Here is a 20,998-nt window from a genome sequence, read left to right as displayed (position 1 = left end):
TACATTTGAATATCTTTATGTGACGATATAGGCCTACAGTTAATCAGCATTTTACAATGGGTGGGGCAGTTGATTGCTTCATTTCACAAGAACAAGACAGTTAAGTTACAGTCATACAAAATATTTTATATACAATCTAGACTCTTTCTGTTGCCATAAATCACGTTTTTCCATGAAAAAAAAAGATGAATTTTTATCAGGTCTATAGTTTGAAATACTGTGAATTTGGATAAAATTTGTAAGCAATAAATACAAGCTTGTATACTGTAAAGGAATACATAATTTGTTTTCCAAAGTGCAGTGCTGGGACTAAAGGAGAGGGGGTGGCAGCAGGGGGATGATGGATTGTTTCACATTTTATTCATTCATTACCAGAAAATAGGCTATATGACTCACTAATTTGATCAGAGGGTTATCTATCCACCTGCAGTGGGAAGATTACCACCTGCAGTGGGAAGATGACTTCTGCAGTGGAACGATAACACACCATCCATCTTCTCAAATGGTCTGGAGAGCTATATGGTGCACCTTAGAGTGAGAGATGTGGGCAATATTTGGTCTAATCGACTAATAGGTTTTATTTAGGGCCTTTCCAATGTGTCAACTGATAAATGCAATCCAGTACGTGCAGCAGCAGTTCAGGGGGTGACCAGGTATTAAGTCAGGAGTCTCACTAATAAGACCCAGAGTCCTGGTTGGGTTGGGGGGTCTAGCCTACTTGTAGGAGGTCCTGGCCTCTCGCAGAGACCTGTCATATGGCATGGAGGCGAAGAAAGAGTTCCTCAGCTGACAGTTGATGAAGAACACGATGAGCAGCACCAAGAGGAAGAGCAGCAGGCACATGACTATGTAGGTGGTCAGGTCCGGTTTGTGGAGCTCGCCCTCCCGGAGCCCGGCTCCATCTCGCCCCGTGGTGGGCCTCAGGAGAGCGGCCACGCTCACCGAGGAGCCGCCGCCGTGGGACGCGTTCATGGAGGAGGGGCCGTGCGTGGAGGACTGGCCCAGGAGCACTAGGTCGAAGTCCGGGGCCTCGGTGGAGTTGAGGAGGATCTGCCTCAGCATGGTGATCACCGGCTGCTGTGTCTGTCGACTGGAAGGAGGGAAAAGAGACACAGGAGAAGGTTATGTAGCCCACTGGTGGTTTAGGGCCAAAATACATTTCTGATCTTCTGCTGTGTTATGAACCATCCAGACCTCTCAGGTTCATCTGGATCAGGTCTGCTTAGTGTCCCCAGAGTCAGAACTAAACATGCAGAAGAAGCAGTGTTCAGTTTTTATGCATCGAATATTTGGAACAAGCTCCCAGAAACCTGCAGGACCAACTCCAACTCTGAGGTCTTTTAAATCAAAGCTTAAAACTTTCCTGTTTGCTGCTGCTGCCTTTTATTGAACCAGATAATGATCTTATATACTGCACTAGAGCTTTTACTCTTGTGTGTTATACTCTATTTTAGCTTCTATCCTATAGCTTTTATTTTTAGCTTGTTTTTATTTTGTAATCTTAATTATGTCTTAATGTTCTTTTGCACTTGAATGTGCACTTAATGTTCTTGAATGTATATGTAAAGCACTTTGAATTGCCCTGTTGTTGAAATGTGCTATACAAATAATGCTGCCTTGTCTTGCCTTACTGACTCCCTGTGTCTATTCAGTCTGGGTGTATCCTATATTATTAGTGATTCAAGATTCCAGATGTTTATTGTCACGCCGGTTATACAGGTACAATCGTGTGAAATGCTTTTTCCTGGGAAGCTCCATTAAAATAATAAGTTATATTACAATTATAAAAGGAAATACTTTGTACAAGGGCACATTAAGAACACGTACATTAAGAACATATACAGTATAAGATATATTTTTGTGTGAGAAGGTGTCGTATGAATTATGTATTTACAAGTCTGATGGCCGGGGGGGAAAAACTGTTCCTCAGTTTGCTGGTAAGAGTCCTGCTGGGATGTGGGGGGGTGTGATGCACCTTTTTATGATACGAATAGCCTATAACACTTACTTTACACTATACATCCTATATACAACTTTATAGACTGCACATATGTACATATTACATTTATTTATTGCACATACTACATTTATTTATTGACGGACTGCACACACTATGTTCACCCATTCACTCTGTATCTTTTATATCTCTATTTATTGTTTTTATTATTGTTGTATACCTGTACCTCTCCTGTGTTTCACTCTGTTTGCTGATGTTGCTGCTTTGACACCTGAATTTCCCTCCGGGGATTAATAAAGGTTAATTTTATCTTATCTTATCTTATCTTATAAAACATCCAGTCATCCCATTGCACCCTATAATGTCTGACAAGGTCACTGATAAAACATCCATGATAATATATGCGCAAATCAGGTGATGCCATAATAAGTGAAAAGTATAGGCTGGAGTCACAGTTAAGTAATAGATTCCTATGAAATACCACAGGAACTTGTAAAGGGTGGATGACTTACTTTGGTTTGCGCTGCGAAGAGTTCCGCAGGTAAGCTGGAGAAGACTAGATCCCGGATCCGCATTCCTCTCTGTTCCTCCGGCTCTCTGTGCGCTCCAGCCGCGCCGAGGACGCGCACTGGAGGAGGAGAAGGAGAAGAAGTGCGTCTATAGCTTCAGAAATCTGCACCCACAGAGACCATATGTATGTGTCTGCGTGGGATATTAACAGAGCGTCTTCACCTCACTCACATTAAACACAACACTACTCAAATCCACGTGTCAGTGCAGATCAGGGCACATTTCCACTTGTTGTTTTGCGCTTAAATCCAAATCGTCCTGCCACGCGTGGTGTGGTTGAGCACTGATTTGGAGAGATATCCAAAATGACTAGGGTATGTCAGAGGTCGCTGGTGCGCATACATGTCCTCCAGAGCGTCTTGGTGTGCGCAGTACAACAAGATCTCCTCTGCTGTCTGTGCGCAAAGGGCGCAGAGAGGATTTCTCCAACCCCTCCGCTTGTTCTTTTATCCAGTAAAAAGAAAAGGGTCGATACGTGTCGGATAGATGCCACCGACGGTCTGCCCTCACGGGATTATCGATCCAGTATGACTAAAAATGAGACGAAGGGAGGAGATCAATGAAGGACAAAACACAGCAGCAGCAGCACACCAGGTCGTGAACAGCTTCCCATCTTCGCCCTGGGTTTCGTACTGTCTGACAAAGCAAGAGAGAGAGAGAGAAGGAGGGAGAGTGAGAGAGAGAGAGGGGGAATTGCAGATCAGGAGAGAGGAAGGAGGACTGGAGGCACGTCACCAAACAGGGATGTGTGTTACTGTAAAGAGAGTCACAAAATAAACATCTATCTATCTATCTATCTATCTATCATCTATCCATCTATCTATCTATCTATCTATCCATCTATCCATCTATCTATCCATCTATCTATCTATCCATCCATCTATCTATCCATCCATCTATCTATCTATCCATCTATCTATCTATCTATCTATCCATCTATCTATCATCTATCTATCATCTATCTATCTATCTGGGGGAAATATCTGTCAATTTATTTTCAAAGTGATGAGAGAAAGTTAGACCCATTTCTGGGTCAGTGTGGGCCGGGGAATGTCTCACAGTGGGGCGATGAGAGAACAGGAAAAGGGTGTGAGATTGGTGAGTGTGTGTAAGAACTCATACGGGCTGATTACATTTTTAGAAAAGATCTACTTTACCAGGTAAGTCTTTTGTCTGAGTCATCCAGCAGTTCATTTCCTTCAGGAAAGACTTAAAGATCAACAAAACTGCTCTATATCTGCACCTTACACAACCTTGCCTGTGTGTTTAGAGCATAAATGTGTGTGTGTGTGTGTGTGTGTGTGTGTGTGTGTGTGTGTGTCTGTGAAACAGATTTGACATTGGTGCTCGACTGGTGCTAAAACGAAGGTGCTAAAGGTGGAGATTGGACGCTTACACGATGCTTTGGACATGAGCATGCATACTAAAGGGCCAGACCCCCAAAAGCTCTGCCGAACTGTTTCATATTCATCTGCACCTGTTCTGTCACAATAGAATGGCTGGCAGGCATAGAGAGCAAGGACGGGGACACACACACAGACACACACACACACACACACACATTGCAGCAAACAATACTTTACATAAACCCATCCCCAAATTGGAAACTTTGGTGCAACATGCCCATTATACACAAACAGACAATGAAAAGTTTGAGGCAAACTACAAATAACAGACAAACACCTAGCGGTGTCCTGGTGCCCCACATCAACTGTACCCAACAATAGAAGAGGATTACAGTGGACCAATGTGCAATGTCACACGGGAAATCTAAATACAGCCTGAAGCCTTGTTTACATACGTGGAGGGACAGCAATAATTGTGACAGCTAAGGAGATTACTGGTTATTATTGCTTTTTGGAAGTGATGCTCGTTTCCAGCTTGGCTACGGGCTTGTGGCTATCCTCATCCCCATCACACGCACAAACACACACACACACACACACACACACACACACACACACACACACACACACACACACACACACACACACACACACACACACACGCGCACACACACACACACACACACACACACACACACACACACACACATAAAGACAAATCCAAAGACAAACAAAGGAAATTTGACCCATTTTGCCAAAATATGTGCGAGTGCCTTCGAGTGGTGATCTGTGTTAAATTTGAAAAACTCCACTGCGATGTTGGTAACAGACCCAAGTCACCCATTATTATCAGGTGATGGGGTTCAGTTGATGTTCCGTGACGTGCATGTTGATTGATGCCTTGCGCTGTGACTGATTGTGAGAGTTATCAGGCTTTGCTTGTTAGCTGTAACCCGCGATAATGGGACTTTGATTAGACATGGTGAACTGTGATTCTCCACCACTGTTGACTTCATTAAAGCAACAGTGGGTAGAGTTGGAGCAAATATGATTAAAAAAAAGTTATTTTTTATAAACTATATCCTGACAGTAGTGCATGAGACAGGGAATCTGAAAAAAAATAATGTGCCTTTGTGTCCTCCGGTGCTCCTAATGGCATCTGCAAGATTTCACAGACGGGAGGAAAACAACCAATCAGAGCCGAGCTGCAGCCTTGCCCTCTCTGAGCAGCTGTCAATCACCCGTCAAACTCTGATCCAAACAGGTCAAACTAGGCAGCGCTGATCAAATATGAATCAATATTCTGTAACTGTAATGACCTATTTCTTGTCTTAAATGTTTCAGAAACATCTTTAGTGTAGTTTAGTTCTGTAAAATTAGAAAGTGTGCTACAGGCAGCCATGTTGAGATAAGTTGAGGAAATAACGACTTTATCATTTTACAGCTAAACAGTACACTAAAAGATGTTTCTGAAAACATTTAAGACAAGAAATAGGTATTACAGTAACAGAATATTAATTTATATTTGATCAGCGCTGCCTGGTTTGACTGTTGGATCAGAGTTTGACGAGTGATTGACAGCTGCCTCCGTTGAATGAACAGCCAATAGGAACGCTCTCTCTCTGATCTAGATTTTTTTAAAGCCTGAAAACAGAGCCATGAGGAGGTGCAGAAATCTAGTTTTCTCTCAGAACACTTGAATTCTAATACGCTGAAAGGTTATTATAGCATTTTTGCCTAATGATGCCAAAAATATACTGCCTACTGCAGATTTAACGGTGTCAACCAATTGGAGTCGGGCTGCACGGTGGTGCAGTGGTTAGCACTGGCGCCTCACAGCTAGAGGGTTGCAGGTTCGAATCCGGCTTGGGACCCTTCTGTGTGGAGTTTGCATGTTCTCCCCGTGTTAGCGTGGGTTTTCTCCGGGTACTCCGGTTTCCTCCCACAGTCCAAAGACATGCAGGTTAGGTTAATTGTGGACTCTAAATTGCCCGTGAGTGTGAGCGTGAATGGTTGTCTGTCTCTATGTGTCAGCCCTGCGATGGACTGGCGACCTGTCCAGGGTGTACCCTGCCTTCGCCCAATGTCGGCTGGGATCGGCTCCAGCCCCCCCGCGACCCCTAACGGGATAAGCGGTTGCAGATGGATGGATGAACCAATTGGAGTCCCTTTCACCCTCCTCAAGCATCATGTCGCACAAAAGAATGACCTCTCACCTTCTATGTGTTTGTGTTATACACACACACACACTTACACACACACACACACACACACACACACACACACACACTGACTCTTCCACTCTAATTCCCTCATGTTTCTTTTCCATTTCTCTGCTGTGTGGTCCATTTCTCTCACTTCTCTTCATGTCTTCCCGCCTTCTCCTTCTCTCTCTCTCTCTACACCCCTTTCTCCATCTCTTTCTTAATCCTTTTAATCCATAAAAAACAGGAAAAAAGACAAGTCATCCATGAAGCACTGTGAGCTCAAACTGTAGATAAACAAGAAAACTAAAAGTTCTTTTTCTAAGTTAAATAATTTTATTTTACGGGATGGAAATAAAGGAGACGGAGAGGTGCTTAAAAGAAGCTTAATGTTCCCGCTGATGAGACATAACCAAAGCAAATGGCAGGCCTGCAAGTCAACAGGGATTATGTATGTGTATAGCCTACACACACCAGCCACTCTCTCATTCATATGCACACACACTGATAAAACACACACTTCTCTCCACTGTCAGCTAACTGGAGATTTGGGTCTGCTCAGGGGTTGTTATTTTATTACGCATATTCTCCAATATTTCCAGGAGAAGTATCAACGCTCTGAAAATCTTCCCTAAAAGCCTTCTGCCACAGTTTTACACCATTAGGTTTCCGTCACCTCAAATTATGCCATGTCAAGTGAGGGTGAAGTAAAGAGCACAAACAAAAGCTATGGTAATTTGCACTCACAGCAGTGCTTTTCCTCAGCCATTATTGCCGATCCCTTTGAGACAAAATACCTCGAGTCTACTGAGTTTACTTTATTTTTGCTTCATGAAAGAGTAATATTGTTGTGTTGCTTTCCTCAGCATGAGCTCCGCGGTGCAGTGGAGTCATTCGCCTCACTGGCGGGAGTCCAAAAGCCACCCAGATATACTGTCTATAGAGTCTATCCATCTCTTCCTATTCACTGCTCCACTGGCAGACTGTGAAGCCTCGTATAAAACAATGCAACCAGAAGCTCCAAAATCATTAATGATGAATATTTCCAAACAATGAAACTATCCCCATCTTGCTCGCTAAGACAGACACACATACACACACAGTAGCATCTGATAGCAGTGAAACTCCCAGACAGACTCTCGGGACAAAAACACAAAGAGAGACAGATTATGAGACCCAAAAACACACCCACAGGAGACATTCGACATGTGCAAACCACAAGCACACACACTGCCACACACTTACATAAGCAGAGACAGACAGAGAAAGAGAGACCACACACTTAAATACACACAATACACCCTACACTAGCACACACGCGCACACACACACACACACACACACACAGCACAGACAGTGTGATCACCAATGGCTACACAAGCAGCCAGGACTCCTTTATCTCTTGTGTCAATACAACTCCATTTTCTGTCTGACCGATTTCCGACACGAATCGTCAACAAACAAAAAGCTGTGACACGCAAACGTCTCCCCTCCTCTCATTTTGTGTAATCGTGTTCATTTTCTTCAAACCATCTCCTCTTTAACCTCCATGGGAAAAAAAAAATCAGAAGCGGGCAGAATAGGATTTCTCCCTGCCAGTGCCGTCAAACGCCCCCATTGGCAAAAATCAGACGCTCTACAATTAGTCACTTGATTATCTCGCCAGAACACCAAATGCTGCTCCTCATTTCAGGGAGGAATTAAAGGAGAGGCTTTTACTTTCTCTCACAGAAAATTATGATAAAATGGATACTCGACATGAGCGGGAGTTGTCATGTATTCACTGAAACACACAAAGAGAACTACCACTTAAATTATAGGCCTGCAAACAGTGAATATGCATGTTTTGCATGTTTTGCATATTCATTCAAATCATGTTTTGTGAGGCCAAAATATATCAAAACCTGCAGATAAATAGTCACAGAAAAATAAAATGAAAAGAAACTATCAGGTAGAAAACATCTAACAGGTAAATTCTAGAGCTGTCAAAGTTAACGCTATAAGAACGTGTTAACGCAAAGTCGTTTTAACGTCACTAATTTCTTCAACTGATTAATGCAACTTGCGATGTTTTTGGTTGTAGCGGACTGAGTTTTAAAGCTAGAGTGAAGATACTGACATCACATGAAACTAGAAAAACCTAAAGAATCTATTGGTACCAACCATGTCATACTAGCTCGTCGACAATGAGGCTAAATAACGCCCCAAACTTACGCAAAATTTTGGCGAGGAAAAACTGGCATGGCCATTTTCAAAGGGGTCCCTTGACCTCTGACCTCAACATATGTGAATGAAAATGGGTTTTATGGGTACCCACGAGTCTCCCCTTTACAGACATGCCCACTTTATGCTAATCACATGCGGTTTTAGGGCAAGTCATAGTCAAGTCAGCACACTGACACACTGACAGCTGTTGTTGCCTGTTGGGCTGCAGTTTGCCATGTTATGATTTGAGCATATTTTTTATGCTAAATGCAGTACCTGTGAGGGTTTCTGGACAATATTTGTCATATGTGTTGCTAATTGACTTCCAATAATACAAATATACATACATTTGCATAAAGAAAGCATACAGTATTTCCCACTCCCATGTTGATAAGTCTCCCAAATCTCCCTTTAAGCTACATTTTGAACAGATAAAAAATGTGCGATTAATTGTGATTAAATTTTTTTAATCGATTAACAGCCCTAGTAAATTCACATTTTTGTTGCATGTTTGACACATTTTGCAAATGTATATTCCTATTTATACTCTATTTTATTGCAGTATAGGTTAAAATACACACTGAGCGTATAGCCTCAGCTCTCAGTGCAGGTCAAGTGGCCTCTCATCTCTATAGCAAACAGGGCAGACTCAGCCAGTACGGGCCACCGGGGTATTTCACAATGTGATCTTCAGGACAGTAAACAAACAACAAGAGGGGAGCAGAGAGAAGCTGAGCCTCAGCTAGCTTCTCCGTTTCCTTCTTGTTCTTCTGCAATTTCGGGGATGTTGTGTTCAGGATCAGTGAAGGAGGTCTTGAGGGAGGGGCCCCGGGTAAACGGGTGCTTGTTTGAGCGTGGGGAGGGTCTCTGGTACAGTAGCCGTGTGATCGAGCAGAGACTCACCTCAGAAGCCCTGGGAGGGCAGGAGGTGTGTAGGAGAAGAGAGGAGGAGTGAGGAGGGAAACTAAATAGATCAAGAGGGAAATAACAGAACCAGTGTTCCCTGTAAGACACAGTGGAGTTCTGCTGTCTGTCGGCTGATGAAGAGAGGAGCGGGAAAAACAGACAGAAACAGCTAATTACTCAGTACCATACGGTTCAGGGTCACCAAGGTCACGGCCACCTGTGAGTCAGACGAAACGGAGTATGAGGAAGAGCCGAACAGACAAGTAAAACGTGAGAAGAATATAGATGAAGACAGCGGCAGGACGGAGACAAATAGAAAGTGACGGAGCATAAAATAGTTGCTGGGACGGACAGAAACAAACAGCAGATTTAAAAAAGAGACGGAGAAACAAACAGGAGGGCGGGTGAGTGAGAGGTAAAACAAACAGAACACGGAGCAGAACAAAGGGACAGAAAGGCATCATGAGTCAGAAGATGAATGGTGGTGCAGCAGCTATGGTTAGCCCATAAAAGGGAAACTATGTTGTAGGTACATAAATACACTGAGGGGAAATGTTGCTGTATATGACGAGCAGCAGCAGAAGTGCTGAGGTTGATATAAACATAACTTGTGTCTCACTCATTCTCCCTTCACACTCACACACACAGTGAATGGGAGAGTGTTTGCAATCTAGTCAATGTTGTAGCAATTCCTGTACAGCGTATCATATCCATTACTCACTGTTGTCAGGAATACTGAGATAAAAATGCAAAAAGCGGATGTGATAGCAACACCGAGGAGGAAACTGGTGCTGTCGCAATGAGCCGACTGCTGCTAATACAAGATGATGTCAAGCATGATGAAGATGATGAATGCTATGACACAAAGGTGAGGCTTGTTGTCAGATTACCTGCATTTTGTACGAGAGTTTCTGGAGTGGATTTTTCTGCTCACTTTATTCAATTGGTTTCCAATTAGCTGAATGCACATCCTCTGGGTTTTTCACACGATACAGCTGTGATGTAAGATTTTGAAATGTGGTACTATTAGGTGAAATTCTCATGTGTTTCTGCATCATCTCTACTGATGATGTCCGGATCAATTGTTCTCAGTTGGAGTTATTTAGTCTGTTGAGTTTTTGGACCAATCGAGACAGAAACTGTTGCTGACCTGTAACTTTTTATTTTACATGGAAAACTTTTAAAATAGTGATTTTTTTAGGGTTTATTTTGTGTCAGATGCATTGCTTTATATTGACTTTAAGTCAGTTGTTGCAATTTTGGAAATACGGGAAAGAGTGCCACTAAATGGTGAATGGACTTTCATATATATTGCGCTTTTCTAATCTTCCGACCACTCAAAGTACTTTTCATGTCAGCATTCACACACACATTCGACACAGATGGCAGAGGCTGCCATACGAGGTGCCACCTGCTCATCAGGATCTAATCTAAATACTCATTCACACACCGATTGACACAGCCTTCGGGAGCAATTTGGGGTTCAGTATCTTGCCCAAGGACACTTCGACATGTGGACTGGAGGAGCCGGGGATCGAACCACCGACCTTCCAATTGGTGGATGACCCTGGATGACTCTGTAGGAGGATTCAGAAGCAGAGTAAAACTTCAGTGCCAGTTAAGAAATACATCCTTTCACACTGATTTGGCGAAAATCAGGAAGGCGTATTCACAAAGGAATTCAAATAAATTCCTTAGATTGGGTTAAACCGCAGGTCAAATACTGCATGCTTGATTAAGCTACATGGTGCACCAGGGAGCATGGATCCTTCTAATAATCAGGCTCTATTAATCGCTCTGCAAAACACCCCATAGACCTCAAACAGGGTGAGTAGAAACTATTCTATGACACCAGTTACAATACAGAAAACTCAAGTTGTTTTTATGTATTGTGATGAAAGTGAAGATTTTCTATAAAACCATTATTTGAGATGGATGCACACCTGACACATTTGTCTTGCGTGTGTGGTTTCATGCGCTTCACTTGCAATTATGAGTTCACTGCGTGCTCGGCGCGGCCTCGAGGGCCGGTTGAGCCACCTGGAGGCTTGTCAGGGAGTTGTCATATCAATTTCTCCATCCATCTTGAACCAGCGCACCGTGGCTTTGACAAATCAAACGAGTCTTTTCTTCTCAAAGCCCACCCGATAGCCTCTTCCTACTCCACTCCATCAGCCCTCTGACTGCTCCAGAAATTAGATATCGGCGTTTCACCGATGATGGAGGCTCAAGACAGTCTCAGCTCTGTGGATTTGTGATTTCTTTATAGGCTGTCATGTCAGAGAAGTAAAAAAAAAAATGGGTTGGAGAAGGTTATATGACGCTCTTATGACTGTAATCAAGGTTGTATTTTAGTGATGAATGGGCGGCTTTATGCTCTACAATTGTCCTTTAGTTTGTTTAAGAGGTTTGTCCTGATGAGATTCTCTCCAGAGAGCTTTCTCCTAATGAGATACTGAGATGAGAGACTGAGATGGCTCAAGGGCGCGATTGATGCCTCGGATAGGAGCTGAATCTGTGTGCAAAAATGATGAGTGGCACATGATCGTCTGCGAGAGTTAAGAGCATCAGAGAGACTTTTGAGTTTAAGAATGCTTTTGTGTTAACGCATCCATTAATATGTGAGTGTGAAGCGTTTATTTGTTTCTGTACAAACAAGTTAGCATTCACCATTTAAATGTGTTTATGACAGACAGTCTGGTGTGTGAGCGCGCATGCATATGCGAGTATTCACGCCTGAGTGACTGCGTAATGTGTGTGCCGATTTTTTGGCAGAGAGGGAGCTTGAGCCCACCTACGTGTTCAAGCTTCTAATAATATACCAGGGAGGGTAAGCTGCTGTGTATGTGTGTGTTTATACAAGCAACAAAGCATATTTATTTTTTTATATGTGTGTGTGTGCCTGCTGCTAAGTTTGTCTCCTGAGGGGGCTTCCAGGCAGTAGGCGGGAGGCGCGTTGGAGAGGGAGTCTAATCTCTCCTCCAAATCCCTGGAATCCCTGTCTTTCGGAGGCGGGAGGTCACATCGCTCACTACTGCTCCGCTGCCAGGAGAGACAGAAACAGAGGAAGACAGATGGAGGAGGCGAGAGGGATGGAGAAAGAGGGAGGACGGAGAGGAGGAGAGGAGGAGGTTCTGGAAACACTTCCTTGCCTTGGGCCTCAGGAACAAATTACACCACAGAAGGAATGTCAGTTATACTGTGGTGCTCTAACACACACACACACACACACTTCAGGGTTTTCTATGAAAGCACACAGGCTCACAGGTCAAACACAAACGAGCAGATCAAATTTTATCTCGTGATTAAAACTGACAAAACACAAATACCTGTACAACACACACACACACACACACACACAAAGAGAGAGCGTGTTATTGAGTAATGCCCTTAAGGCCAAAACTCATATCAGAAGACAGCGGGAGACCACTGAAGGAAGTCAGATAACTGAATTTCCTGTGAACTTCCAAAAGCACATCTCACTCGGACTGACTTTGTTGCTATGGAGATAGTCCAGAAGGGGTCCCCGCTGCGGTTTATGTGTGCCGTACAACGTTTTGAGTTCAGTCTTCCTTCTTTCGAGACAGTGTTTTGGCATCAACTGCTTTACTGGCCTGCATATATGGTGCAGCAGTGAGTGATGGGGAGGAAGAGTGGAGGAAACAGAAGGAGAGGATGTGACAAAGATTATAAACCAGACTCAACAACGTGATGAGGAAGGAAAAAGATGCTCTACTGAGTGTACCCAAGCCTGTAATTGTGGTTATTATAGAGTTTTTGCCTAGAGCTATACCTTACAACACATCTTACAAACCTGAGTCATTGTGAGAATGCAAAAGAGGAGTTTATAGACTCACAAAATTCTGGAGGAGTGCACGGTCACTGCTGAGAAATCTTCTCCATGAACTGGAACTTTCCAAAACTTTACTTTGAGCAGCAGCATTTCATTAGAGAGCACTGCATCCAGAGACCTAATGTAAAAACAGATTTCCTTCACCATCTACATCATAAACGCTCACAAAGGGGAATAAAACTCCAAGGTTTGCACTGTTTAAAGGTTCATATTACATGATAACTAATACCTGCCTGCAGCTAAGGGGCCGTGAATGTATGAATTTGCCTATCATTGGTTCAACACTAAAAAGGCAAAATAAATGGAAAACAGTTTTTATCAAAATGTCTTTGCTTTTGGAATGACACTTCAAACCAGTTTTGCTTCAATAAAATTGCCACAAAAAGAAATGGCACTGAAAACAAAGACATCTGTCTAAAAGATGACCATGTACGGTACGTTTTATAGGGAGAACTTTACTGGGTTCTTATGTGCAATGGCAGACTATACAATAAAAGGAAATCTGTCAGTGACAGCCTGAAACAATGCAGAGAGAGCGGTGGATAAATGGTAAGGAGTAAGTGAGGTCTAATAAACATCTGGACATATGTTGGAGCGCAGTGTTTACAGTGCTGCTTAAGAGGGCAGCTCTCAGGATGTCTCTTAACACGCCAAGTGCGTCGGTGAGGTCAACACACACACACAGGTGCATGACTCAGCTGCACATATACACACACACTTACAGGAAAGCCAATTTCCACAGACGGTTTTCTTTGGCTTTTAGGACCGTCTTTAGTCAATGCCACCGTTGAGTCTGCACTGCAGACTGTAAAAGCATGTTATGCTTTTACAGTAGAGAGAATGTACTGTGTTCAAGGAATTACTCCTGAGGTAGAGTTCCTCATCAGATGAGGGGGTTTGCACTTCAGTTTGTGTTATGTTTAACTAGAGTACCTGCTAGCCTAACTTAGCTGAATCCAGAAATGTGTTGCAGTTTATTTAGGTCCAAGTGCAGAACTGAAGTTTATATTTACATGCCCTTTTTAAGTTTTTGTAGAAACTCAGGACCTTTACCTTTAAAGGAAATTAGTTAAAGTTTTGGTTACCAATCCATAGCTTCTTATTTCTTGGAGCCCGAGAGGAGTTTGCACTGTTAAACATCCCTGATTGGTCAAACTCAAGCCTCATGACTGCTTTTTTTGTCCTGCAAAATCTTGTATTTTGTTTTTGTTGTACATAGTTTTTGATAGAGGTTAACCGATTTATCAGTTTGGCCAATTAATCAGCGCCAATAGGACATTTTACAGACTATCATTATAGTGGCCGATGGCTGCACAGCCTCCACCAGTCATGCGGGGACATACATCACCATTTTGCACGGAGGCTGCATACACAAAGTCAAGGTGGAGGGGGAGAAAAAAAGTTATCAATTTAGTGTTCTCTCTTCCAAATAATCCAGCCACGTAACTATCCGTTCATGAAATGAAATCACACACTAAAGGATCCTCCTTACCCCCGAAATATGCACCAACATCAATGGTTTATAAGAGTGGCATTAACAATGTACAGGGATTTGCAACAGAAGTAATCCTGGCCGGTCATAAACCACAGAACAGCGCATCCCTTATTGCACATAAATAGAACATATTCCAACGATGTAATCCATGAAATCACACTTCAGGATGTTCTCTTACGAATGATTAAATTCGGAGTGATTTATAAAAAACGGCGCATGCAAAAGTAGCCGACTAGGCTGCTGCACAAGTAAAGAAGATATTGCCTGATTAATCGGCCATCGGCTTTTTCCCTGCTCCAAACTATCGTTATTATATCGGTCAACCTCCAGTCATTGAGCATCTTTTTGGGCTCTACTGTTTAAACTCTTTAAACATTCAGTATTATTTTGCACAGTTGTCTTGGATCTTTGGATTTTGTGGAACAGCATTGAGAGCAGTTACTGTTGTGGACCTGTAAATCCAGACATTATTGTACTGCATATGTGAAAATTGGGTAATACAAACACGCTTGACATATGACTCTTCAAACACAAATCTAGTAATGGTTCCTGTTGTTAAAGTTTTTAGGTCATTGCATTATCTGTATTCTTGTTCGAAAATAACTTTTGCATGTGACTTTTTTTTAGGCATGTATTATGAGATTTGTTAGTTTTAGTGCATTTTGTGTGTGTTTGTATAAAAGTTGATCTGTGTGTGTGAATGGCTTTAAAACAGTGAGTACTGAGATATGCCTGTAACCACTTATAAAAGACAACAAGTACTGTGTACTTTGGATGTGAATTATTGCACAGTGTGTAAGTGTACACTGGGTGCAGTTTGGATCCTCCCGGCTGCTCAAATGTTTGTTTCAAGAGCATTTGTTCTAAATGTGTACCTTGTGTGTGTGTGTGCGTGTGTCTGCATACCGTCGTTGCCAGAGTGCAGAGCAACACTGCAGCCACATGTTTGGTTTTGCTCCAGCTCCTGTCATCGACTGAGGGCCGCTGATGAGGACAAACACTGAATATTTAGACTCATTAATTATCATCAAACTCCACCTGCGCAAACATACAGAGCGATCCAATGACTCAGACAGTTTAGAGCGTATACTCTCTTTAATTCAAGGATCAAAAATATGACAATATACAGTAGAAGATTTTGCTTTAATCAATAATTCTTGCGTACAAGTGAAAAATACAGTATTTTGGGTTTTTGTTGTTAAAGCGGTGGGAATCATAAAACCTTCTCTGGGAGTCTTTTCATTCCTCGCTCGGTTCTGCACACAGAAAATAGTTAGCTGCTCGTTCACTCTCTGACACATACAGTACAAATAAATAAAGACACAAGTCACACTACTTACTTAAAGGACTCTAAACAACATTTGTGTACCTGAAACAGATTACGGTCACTACAGGTTGAAAACCTCATACCTCTAAAAAAGTGTTTCAATTAAAGCCTTCGGATTAAAAATGATCGCTCACCTTTAATGGTGCTAGGAAGTGTGCTCGTGGTTACTGCACCTACAGTGAGCTCAGGCTTTACCTTAGAAGCTTTAAAAACGACCTGCAAGCATTCAAATATAGACACATTTTTTTATGGCAATAACTCATCTCACAGTCCTGCAAGTTTTACTGTAATGTTTAATGATGTTAAAATGAATTGATTTGTTTTCCCAACAAAACAAATTATACATAATGATAGCCCTCTAAATGTGAGCAGTATGCCCCCTGCTGATCCGTACCTATGGGGCTAATGACATTGGATAGCATCCACACAATAATAGAATAATAAAACCGTGGTGTTTTATCTTGATAATATTTCTTTTTTGGATGTTATCGAATTGGTTTTGAAAGCGAATACTCGCAGGAAGCAATTCAATCTGACTATTAAATGTAAAATACCAAAACTATCTCATTTATGACATTTTTAAATGACAACAAATATAAGCAGACCTGTGTCGTGTGTCCCAGAAGCAGTGGGGAACAAAATGGCATCCATCGGGTAAGAAATGACTGAAGCATCCTAACTAGAAATATAATAATCTGAGACAATCGCACGACTGTGCTCAGGTTTGGGAACTATAAATAATCGGCTAATGGCTATTTTTTGTTATCAAAAATCCCAAAATAGGCTGCTGTTACATGACGGACAGATGCTAAGGCTGATCCAACAGGTCAACATCATCTTAAACATCCTATTGGTATCTAGATACAGTTTTCCACTTCACAATAAAAAAGATCTCAATTCTAATGGGCAGAATTAGCAGTTTATCAAACTGTGTATTATTACTGGGATCACATATCCTCTATATCTAAAGTTCAGTTCAACTATTACCTCCCTCATGTCAGTGGAATCACTGGTGAAGTCTAACGCAGACAGTTAGTGCAGCGGTATGTCAAATAAGCCTCCAAAAGAAAAACAAGACCACACAGCTCCTGCAGCACAATCCCAGTGTTTTATAGCCAAATGATTGCACTGTTGTTCCAGACATCTCTCTATATCTCCCACAATCTCTCGTCTGGTTGCCCTAAAGAGATCAGACAGTGTTTTTCTGCCTTCATGTGCTCCTCATAAGCACTGACCTCCTGCATTTTTACAGCTGTAAACAACTCCTGGAGGTCATTTTGGGTTACTATTATAGAAAACACTTTGTGCTGCAAAAGCACAATGAAAACAGTTTTCTAGGTCCTATTTAACATTTTTATTGTCTTGAAGTTGTTCAAATATGCATGAGACCTCGACTTCAAAACAAAGCGGGAGAGGTATCGTGTGAAATTTCCCTATTTGTTTTTGTATATCCTGTCTGTATTTGCTATTCATTAATCACCCGTACTTGCATGCTTTCTGGCAGCATGTGCTCACTTAGTACATTGTATTTCAAATAATTCTGAGTGAGGTAAAAATACATGCTGTCTGGAGTATCTGCACTTTTGCCATTTTATTGAACGCTACAATTTCTACTACCTTAACTTATGTTGGAGCTGCAACACTAAACGTCTATACAACACACTGGGTGTTATGTGGACCCACAAAGGTCACTGACTGCATTTTAGGAGGGAGCTTCAATGACTTTCAAATGAGTGCATAAATCTTACACTGTTTCACCGCTTTTTCCTGAAAGTTGTGCATTGTGGATGGAAATGCGTTAATTAGATAGCCTGGTGTATAAAGGGGTGTACAGTATCTCGACAGGTGTCACTATGCTAGTCCTGACAAAGTGAAGACGTGGTAGCAAAGCCGGCCTTTCTGGTGTGAAAAACAGTGGCAGTTTTTTTTTTCCTTTTCCCTCAGATACTCTTCTCACTCCCTGAAGATGTCGCTTTTTTAATTAGAAGTCAACTGTCAACACACCCTTCGACTGAGTGTTTACTTCACCTCCGACCCTCTGACCTCACGCTCACTTGCAGTCGCAGCTATCTTCTTTTCACATTCCTCCCTAAGTGGTCATTGCATATACAAAACACTTGCTATTTGCTTTAACTTTAATTTTCTCTCACGTTTTTTCCTCCATTTTCTTCCCCGTCTATCTCATAAACATCCTGCTTCCCCTCTCCTCTCCCTTTTCTTCTTCCCCTATCAAGGTCTTAAAAATACCTACCCTGACCCGGCTCTCTGCCTCCGTCTCCTCCCTGATTTCACCCTCTTTCACATCTCATTCCCCCTCTCTCTCCTTCTTGCGAGTCTTGTCAGTGTCTCATGGTGTTCTTGCCAAACTTGTCGCCAAGTTGTTGGATGAGCAGAGCCAGCTCTCCGGCAGCATCGGACTTCTCCTCCAGGAGCTCATAACGGAGGCTGGAAATGTCTTGCTTGATCTCCTTCAGCTCGCCTACAACACAGTCACACACGGACACGACAATCAGGACACGTGAGCCTGAGCAAAAACAGACATGCAAGCATTCGTCTGCATGAAACTGTGCTATAGTCAACACGTGTGAGTATGTGCAGCCATACAGTACATACGCAACCCGGTCTCATTGGAAGGCGTATAAATATCACTAAATTACACAGACATTCTGCGTGTCATGAGGATGCATTTTAGGCCTTTTACATGTCATTTGTACGCCTCTTTTTGTGTGTCATTTGTACGCCACGCAATAAAACTGTGGTAATGTCCGCAGTTAGGTTTAGGCAACAAAATAAACTCACTTAGGTTTAGGAAAAACATGGTTGGGCTTAAAATAAGTATATAAACTAAGTAAAATACGTGACAAACATCACTAAAAAATAATTGACAAACATGTGACAAACGTCACTAACGTAACTTATAAAAGAAAACACCAGTCTCCTGGTTAAAAGTCCTGTGTTTGTTGGACCCATCCACCACCCTTCCCACCCACCATAAGCGGTCTTTCTCGCTTTTTTTTCTACGTCAACTCTGACCGTTGCATATAGGGCTAGGTATCGTTTAAAAAATTACAATGCCAGTACCAATACCAGTACCCTTAAAGTGATACCGATACCAATAGAGTACTTAATTCGATACCTATCATGTGAATGGAAGTCGTGTGTGTGTCCCACTGGCTAGCTAATCGCCGCCGCACTGCACAGCGCTCATACAGCGATTACCGTTGATAAAGCCGTCCCCCGACCCACTAGTTGCATATTTACGCAGTCAGTACATGTATTGACTACATGGCGTACAAATGACATGCCATAAGCAACACAGGCGTTCTCATTGCACGCTTAATTTCCTTGCGCATTATCGTGTCATTCCTACACCTTTTCCAGGCTGACATACAATACGACATACAGCATGACCTCATTTCATGGACTTCATACGCACACACAATAACTCCTACATCTAGTCTCTCACTAACAGTCCATACGCTCATGCACACACATGCCCGGAGCAAATAATGACACTAAGAGTGGGCCTTAATCAAGAGGGAATTCTTACCTTCATTGACTTCGTCGCTCTCTCTGTCCACTTGAGCCTTCAGCACAAAGCGCTTAATCAGGCGCTTCATGATATTCTATGTGGAGGAGAAGACAAGAGAAGATTAAATAGAGAGGAGGTGATGTGACAAAGCATAGTGTTATCTATCCACGCGCCTAGGTACACACACACCCACAGAATCATGCAGACAGTGGTAGAGAGCAGCGCTGTGTCTCTGAGACCGTGTGTGAAATGTTGAGTATTGATCTGTAGCCAACAGGGAAGTCCTGCAGCTGCTGCCAAGGCTCAAACAGTCAATCTCCGCACGTAGGCACTCTGGATATGTGTCTATACCTGTCACCACACATACAAAATGTCTAATTAAGTGACTTGTCGATGCTCGGCGCGTGCGCGAAAACCCACACAACCTGGGAGGGTTGAGACAAAAGCGCGATCAACCAGTGAAGGAAGTTAGATTTCCCTCAGGGAAAAAGGTGAAGGGCAGACTCAGGAGGAGAGCATCTCTTCCCTCCTCAGCGTGATACTTTGAGCTCATTTACGGAGTGCCTGCTTTCCATCTCCCTCAAACAGCTCATTAGAGGCATTTTCAGCCTCTGCTCTGTTGCTCTCTTTTTCTTTTTGCTGTTCCTCCTCTCCCTCTTTCACCGCAATCATTTGTTCAATCCTGCAGTCCTTTCAGTCGATGCCCTTTCATCCAAAATTCCTTCCTCTCCTTTGTCTCCAGCTCATCTCCCTACCTCCCTCACTCTTCCTTACTCTTTCATATCAGTCTCTCTTTACCTCTTCCGACCCTCTCATTTTCTCTCTTCCTGTCATCCTTTATCACCCTCCAACCCCACCTTTGTTTTGTTCTATATTCCTCAGCCTTAATGTCTCTCTCTCTCATTTTATTCTTTCTTTTCCCGTCTGCTCGGTCTTCTTTTCTGAGACTCTTCTGTTTGGCTTGGTCTCATCTTCGCTCTCTGTCTTACCTGGTATCTGGTCGGGTCTATTGTAGATTTCTTGGGGAGGAACTCTTCTCCTGGCCGTGGATAAGTCCTGAGGCGTTCATCCTGTTGGAAAAACAAGATACAGACAAACAGTCCAGTGTTAATGTCACATTTCAGGGTTGAGTGATCTTCTATAATGAAAGCATTTGAAAAGGGTGTTAGAGGAGGCAACACGCTGCCAAAACAAAACAACAATGAAAAGCAGGGATTAGTGTTTGTATCTGGTGCCCACAGACGTCTTCAAACTAAGAGAAGGGTAGGAAGAGAATCGACAGCGTCAGCTTTGACCAGAGTGAGTCTCTATTAACTCATTTCTAGATGCCTTCCACGTCTGTGACCTTCCTTTGTAGCTTGTGTGTTATTTCAGCACTGCAGTGTCAAAATGAGTTTAAACTTAAGTGTGGACACACGCAACTAACTGCTACTGTATATGCACTAAAGCTGCTGAGGCGTGGAGCTATCTCAACATAACATAACATAAAAGTTGAATAATTTGGGCTGTCAATTTATTAAAATATTTGATTGCGATTAATCGGAAATTAATCACACATTTTTTATCTGTTCAAAATGTACCTTAACGGGAGATTCGTCAACAT

At 42.5% G+C, this 20,998-nt stretch overlaps 2 protein-coding genes across 12 annotated transcripts in view; both read right to left on the bottom strand.

The window, feature by feature from the left end:
- Nucleotides 1-3,182, bottom strand: smim32 (small integral membrane protein 32). 8 transcript variants are annotated; one of them, XM_074648839.1, is made up of 4 exons: nt 2,690-3,182; nt 2,470-2,585; nt 1,195-1,243; nt 1-1,090 (listed from the first exon to the last, which is right to left on the bottom strand). In XM_074648839.1, exon 4 carries the CDS (start codon nt 1,060-1,062, stop codon nt 715-717), a length of 348 nt encoding a protein of 115 aa, XP_074504940.1. In that variant the 5' UTR covers nt 1,063-1,090; nt 1,195-1,243; nt 2,470-2,585; nt 2,690-3,182; the 3' UTR covers nt 1-714. The 8 variants fall into 8 exon arrangements, with proteins under 8 accessions (XP_074504940.1, XP_074504938.1, XP_074504937.1 ...); XM_074648837.1 differs by having other exon boundaries at nt 2,699-3,182; XM_074648836.1 differs by having other exon boundaries at nt 2,470-3,182.
- A 12,430-nt stretch (nt 3,183-15,612) lies between these two features.
- Nucleotides 15,613-20,998, bottom strand: part of trpc7b (transient receptor potential cation channel, subfamily C, member 7b) — a 94,836-nt gene continuing 89,450 nt past the window's right edge. For all 4 annotated transcript variants that reach the window (XM_074648828.1, XM_074648829.1, XM_074648830.1 and 1 more), the window contains 3 exons: nt 20,385-20,465; nt 19,414-19,489; nt 15,613-18,342 (listed from right to left, as the gene is read on the bottom strand). In XM_074648828.1, coding sequence (XP_074504929.1) covers nt 18,203-18,342; nt 19,414-19,489; nt 20,385-20,465 — 297 coding nt within the window. In that variant the 3' untranslated portion in view covers nt 15,613-18,202. The remainder of the gene's footprint in view (nt 18,343-19,413; nt 19,490-20,384; nt 20,466-20,998) is intronic.

The sequence above is a fragment of the Sebastes fasciatus genome, chromosome 10 (assembly GCF_043250625.1).
Source record: "Sebastes fasciatus isolate fSebFas1 chromosome 10, fSebFas1.pri, whole genome shotgun sequence".
NCBI lineage: Eukaryota > Metazoa > Chordata > Actinopteri > Perciformes > Sebastidae > Sebastes > Sebastes fasciatus.
Note: the sequence above shows the minus strand (reverse complement) of the source record. Positions and strands in the feature narration are given on the sequence as shown.